The sequence below is a fragment of the Dipodomys merriami genome, unplaced genomic scaffold (assembly GCF_024711535.1).
Source record: "Dipodomys merriami isolate MVZ:Mamm:240054 unplaced genomic scaffold, mDipMer1.0.p SCAF_599, whole genome shotgun sequence".
Lineage (NCBI taxonomy): Eukaryota > Metazoa > Chordata > Mammalia > Rodentia > Heteromyidae > Dipodomys > Dipodomys merriami.
The window spans coordinates 558,941-565,083 of record NW_027206178.1 but is presented as its reverse complement, the minus strand read 5'-3'; the positions used below and the strand labels follow the sequence as shown (position 1 = coordinate 565,083).

The window sequence follows — 6,143 nt, the reverse complement described above, 5'->3', positions numbered from 1 at the left end:
TTTTTGTTGTTGTTATTGTGAAAATACCATATGTAGAGGTTTCAATTACATGGGCAAGGTGATGAGTACATTTGTTGCCTCCTCCTTTCTTTCCCCTTACAATATCTTCCCACCCTCCCCATCCTCCAACCCCTCCGCCCCCGCCATGGGGGAGGGACATACAAAGCAACAAAGAAATCATCTTATAAATATGTTATAAACAATAGCAAGAAAGAAAAACTATTCGAGTCCTTATCTTGGGGTTCATTTAACCTAACATCAACGTATCTGACTGTTTCTGATTGTCTCAGACATGTACTAGTTATTGAAAATAAGGGAAACCATGGGACCTATGTTTCTTTAGGCCTGGCTTACTTCATTTAATATATTTTTTTTCCAAGTCTTTCCATTTCCTAACAAATGGGACAATGTTATTCTTTCTGATAGCGGCATAGAATTCCATTATGCATATATACCACATTTTCTTGATCCATTCATCTACTGAGGATCATCTGGGTTGGTTCCATATATTTGCTATGGTAAATAATGCTGCAATAAACATAGTTGTGCTGGTAGCTTTAGTATGGCTTTGCTTGTGATAATTCCACTAAATGCCCAAAAGTGGGATTGCTGGGTCACAGGGGAGGTCTATGTGGAGTCTATGAGGAACCCACTTTAAAAACTTGAAAAAGGAATCAAAACAGAAATTAGAAAATGGAAAAACCTCCCATGCTCCTAGATTGGAATGATCAACATCATGAAAATCGCAATACTTCCCAAGGCTATCTAAAAATTCAATGCGATACCTATCAATATTCCAACCTCATTCTTCAGGAAAATAAAAGAGGCAATCCAAAAATTCATATGGAAAAATAAAAGACCATGAATAGCAAAAGTGATCCTTAACACAAAGAACACTGCTAGTGGAATATCAATACCAAATTTCAAACTCTACTACAAAGCTGTAGAAATCAAAACAGCTTGGTACTGGCTCAAGAACAGATCTCAGGACCCATGGAATAGAATTGAAAACCAAGAAATGAACCCACATACCTATAACTTTGTAATCTTCGATAAGAGGGCTAAAAAAATAGAATGAAAGACAGCCTCTTCAGTAAATGGTGCTGGCAAAATTGGTTAACTACTTATAGAAAACTAAAGCTAGATCTTTATATATCATCCTGCATCAGAATCAGCTCCAAATGGATCAAAGACCACAGAGTCAAAGCAGACACTCTGAAAACATTACAGGATGGAATAAGAGAAACCCAGGTCTCCAAAATTTTCCTAACAGAGACCTAGAAATACAACAAATCGAAGAAAGGTTGGACAAATGGGATTGCATGAAATTGCAGAGCTTCTGCATGGCAAAGTACATAGCTAGCAAGATCAACAGAAAGCCCACGGATTGGGAGAAGATCTTCACTAGCCATACAACGGACAAGGGTCTCATATCTAAAATATACCTGGAACTCAAAAGTTAAATCACCCAACAACAAACCTTGAAGAAACAACTGCCCAAGAAATAAGTGGGCTAAAGTCTTACCAATCCTAATTTAAGCCTTTTATAAATCTCTGATTTAACATTTTATACTTTAGTTTTCATTTGTATTTTGAAAACTCCTTTGAAATCTTGAGGATATGTACCACTATTTCCTCTTGGCTACTCATTTTAAAACAGATATACATTAAAAACTTTTGAACTCAAATGACCATTTTTTGTTAATGCAAGAATTAATCACCAGTACTGTACCAAGAAGCTAGACTTAACACCTATATGCTTTTTTATTTTTTTGGTGGGGGGTGTCTGGTTGTGGGCCTGAACTCTGGGCCTAGGCGGTGTCCCTCAGGTCTTCAGCTCAAGGCTAGAGCTGTACCACTTGAGCCACAGTGCCTCTTCTGGTTGTTTCTTTTCTGCTTATGTGGTGCTAAAGAACTGAGCCCGGGCCTCATGCATGCAAGGCAAGTGCTCTACCACTGACCCACCTTCCCAGCCCACCTATATGCCTTTTAAAAAAACATATCCAATTGCAGAGTATCAATGAAAGCAAATCATATACTAATAAATTTTCTAACCATATTTTTAAGGCTTTTTCAAAGTTAATACATCCAAGTGGCAGTTTTAGGAATACCAATCAGATCATGACATCACTCATTTTTACCATTATGTTTCCTGTGTCTGTCTGCAAAAGAAAGGGACAGGACAAAGATTGGTCGTACAGCCCCTCCTAAGGAATGTGCATGCACCCAACTCTTCAGGGTTAGTTGAACTACCTTTGTGCCAGCTTGCCCACTTCTACCATGCGTGGACTCCCCCCAGGGCCTGTCCCACCCTGCATGACTGGCTGAGCTGCACGTCTGCCTCTACATCCCTCACCTCAAAAGACAGGTCTTCTATTAGAGTCTAAGTTTTTCCCTTTTTTTTTCTTGATTCTTGAATGAAATAGTTTCAGACAGAACAGGTAAAGTTTTAGACAGAACAGGTAAAATCTTTGACAGTGTTAAATAAACCTTTATATTTAAATTTCTAATAGTATCCCCAAGTTTTAGCAGAGGGAACTAAATCCCAAACAGCCAATGCCTTTTTGTTGAGTCAGATAACTTGATTACAGTGTAAACAACCTTTGCATTTTAAAATACCGAATTTTAAAATACAGATTTTGATTTGTAAATTAAAGAATTCTTAGAAAGTTTAACTAAACTTCCTGTTTAAAACAATACAATAATCCTTTAAGATATTTGGCATACAAATCTGATGACCTAAGAGTTTAAACTCTTTTTTTTACAGCATGCTGATTTTCATCTTGAACATGTTCCAACATACTCATACAAAACTTAAAGTGCACAAAAATGAAAATCAGTCCAGAATCTTGATCTAAAGATTTAAGATTTGTAAAACAAAGTGACTTTGCTGAGCTTCATTTACCCAGGACTTGCTTGTCTAGCAATGCATTTTACCAATTGGCCTTGTGAATACCTTCAGCTGGAGGAAGGCTAGGTGGGAGTCACCTGAAACTGAACTAGCCTATCTTTTATCCAATTTTCTTTTTAGACAAGAGCATTTTACAATTTTTTTAACTGTTCGGACAAGCCAAATGTCCAAACGAGGCTCAAACTGTCTATGCCCTCACCTCCGGCTGCCTCTGCAGGAAAATGCAGCCTGAAGCTTGTAAGGTCTTGCAACCTTCCATGCCCACGTCCTGACTGCTGCAACACAGACAAAACAGAGCAGGTCTATGACCAGGCCCAGACAGAGCTGGAACTTTTATTCCCCCAGAGATGTCCAAATGAACAAAAATAACAGATTCTAATAACTTGAATAATTGTCTGGTTTTTTTTTTTTCAGAGAATGGTGAGCTCTGGCGTTTAGGGTACCTGACTTCGGTGACTGAGAGCCCCAAAATAACTCTCTGAACCTAGAAGAGAGGTGTTAGTTTAGAGGAGCTCTCCTGCAGCCATTTTACATTAAGGGAGGGCCAATCTACCTGGCAGAGGGTGCAGAGATGACCTTGGGTAACAGTACTCATATGCCCTGGCTTTTTCCTGAAAATAAGAAAAGGGTTCTAAAAGCATTTCCAAAAGTGATGGATAAAGAAGTTTGGTGCATTTCTACAAAAAGCAAGATATCAGTGATCTCAGAATTAGCTTAAAGAGAAGTTGTTTCTTACTTTTCCTGCTTGGGCCAAATAAGCTTTCCCCTTGGAATTTTATCAGCACCAGAGTGGAGAACTAAGTTTGACAGGAGATTCTCCACCTCATCCCAAGGTTTCTCCAACATCTGGGGTTAGGGTTGTAGACATAGGTTTAACAGGAGATTCTCCATCTCATCCCTTTCTCCATGCTTGTGGTTCTCAGACATTTAGACAGAAATGTCAACTAAAACAGACACAGATAGGTGGCCACACAAACCAAATGGTCAGACAGGCATAAGCAAACAGCAGCAGAAGGCACCTCCAACAGACAGACAGAACAAATAAGAACCCAAGTGAGGCCAGACTCCAGGTTAAGAACCCTAATCTGCCTCCACTGGGGAGAGGCACATCCCAAACTCCTCCATGGCTGGGAGTTCTGCTGCATCCCACCTCCCCTTCTGCCCCTTCCACTATACCTGGCCAGGCTTTTCAACTTACCTCTAGAGGCTTTTGAGTTCTAAGTTCCTGCTAGGAACTTCTCTCCACAGCTGTCCCCTAGGGAGTGGCTCTTCTGACACCAGTCCAAAGTCCCTGAACTCAAGGCCCAGGGTCCTGGATCTCACTTGGGCCTACATCTATTATATCCTGGATCCAAAAGAGACTTCACGAAACCCAGATAAAAGTGCTAGGAACTTTATTATTATTATTATTTTTATCAAAAAGACTTTCTTGAATGCTGGGGGGGGGGGTGGCGGGGTGGCTAGCTCGGCTTGCCCAGGGTGGCCACGCTGCCCAGGATGAAGCCCAGGGCCAGGGACAAGGTCTGGTCGAAGGAGCCAGGCAGCTGCTCCACGTGCTGGTTCTGGGTCAGCAGCTGGTCTCGCAGCAGGCCCAGCATGCCCACGATGTTGCCCAGGTGCGTCAGCGTCTGCAGCAGGGCAGCATTCAGCGATGGTGTGGTGGCCGAAGGCAAGAGGTTGGCAGGGGCCCAGGGCGATGCTGCAGCTGCGGGAGGGAGCGCAGGGTCAGTGCTGCCGCCCACCCTCCGGCCTCTGACCCTCCGGCCCCGGCCGCCCCTTCCAGCCTCCAGCCCCAATCACCCTCCCCCCCCCCCTGCCCTGCCGACCCTTTCCCTCTCCCGCGGCCGCCTGCCTACCTGGCTCCTCTAGGGCTGGTGCGGGCGCGGAGGGGGCGGGGCGGCGGCCATGCTGTGGGCACCCCGGCCCCGCGGGGCGGCGACGGGCGCGCTCGTCCGGCCCATCGTCGCCCAGCAGCCCCATGAGCTCGCGGATCTGTGCGTCCAAGGGCCCGGGCGCTTGGCCAGTGGCCTTGGGCACCTTGTTCTTGAGGAACTTGTAGCAGCGAGGACATTTTGCGGGAGTGCGCAGCACCTGCCTCAGGGCTAGTGCCACTGCCCGCGGTGGGGTCCCCGGTGCGTCCTCAGCTGGCGGCAGCATCTCGCCCATGGGATCGGTCGGCGACGGCAGCACCAGCGGTGGCGGCCGCCGGGGCCGGAGCAGCATCCCAGCGGGCCGCATGGGCTCCGGGGTCGGGGCGGTGCCCGGGGGCCTGCGGGGGCCGGGGGGGTTGCGAGGGCCTGGGGGCTGGGAGACCCTGGGCGGCTTTGGCATCTCGGCTGCCCGCACACTCTCTGCCGAGCTAGGAACTTTATTACTACCACATGGGACCACTTCCTTCCACTGGGAAAGTAGGAACAGCCTTGAGCTCAGGGTAGGATGTGTTTTTATAGGGGTAGGTTAGATAGAGTTATATATACAAGCCATGCAAGGCAGGTTTGGCCTATTTTTCATTGGTTACAATTAGAACCTTTAAATTAATTTGTTCTTTGTGCTCTGCCGAGCTAGGAACTTTATTACCACCACATGGGACCACTTCCTACCACTGGGAAAGTAGGAACAGCCTTGAGCTCAGGGTAGGATGTGTTTTTATAGGGGTAGGTTAGATAGAGTTTTATATATACAAGCCATGCAAGGCAGGTTTGGCCTATTTTTCATTGGTTACAATTAGAACCTTTAAATTAATTTGTTCTTTGTGCTCTGCCGAGCTAGGAACTTTATTACCACCACATGGGACCACTTCCTACCACTGGGAAAGTAGGAACAGCCTTGAGCTCAGGGTAGGATGTGTTTTTATAGGGGTAGGTTAGATAGAGTTATATATACAAGCCATGCAAGGCAGGTTTGGCATATTTTTCATTGGTTACAGTTATATGACCTTTAAATTAATTTGTTCTTTATGGTAATATCATATGTAATCATTTGTAATAGGTCAGTCATAGTGGGACCACTCAGCTGTGGTCTTCAATTGGCGGGCTGAAGGCCTTGTTACCAAGGCAAGCAAGCAAGGTTATAGAAGCAAAACTTGGCAGAAACATAGCCTTGACTCACAGAAGCATAGGCAAAACATAATCTTGACTTGGTCAGCATGATCAATACTATCAAAGCTATTGACACTACTTTAGAAATTATTTTTATTATAAGCTCCTAACTGCTCTTTAATGCACCTGGTGAT

The 6,143-nt window shown here is 44.7% G+C and overlaps 1 protein-coding gene across 1 annotated transcript; it reads right to left on the bottom strand.

Moving 5' to 3' along the window:
- Positions 1-4,371: 4,371 nt before the first annotated feature.
- On the bottom strand, positions 4,372-5,242 carry LOC138813402 (undifferentiated embryonic cell transcription factor 1-like). The gene is made up of 2 exons (XM_070001800.1): positions 4,768-5,242; positions 4,372-4,616 (listed from the first exon to the last, which is right to left on the bottom strand). Exons 1-2 carry the CDS (start codon positions 5,240-5,242, stop codon positions 4,372-4,374), a joined length of 720 nt encoding a protein of 239 aa, XP_069857901.1.
- Positions 5,243-6,143: the final 901 nt, after the last annotated feature.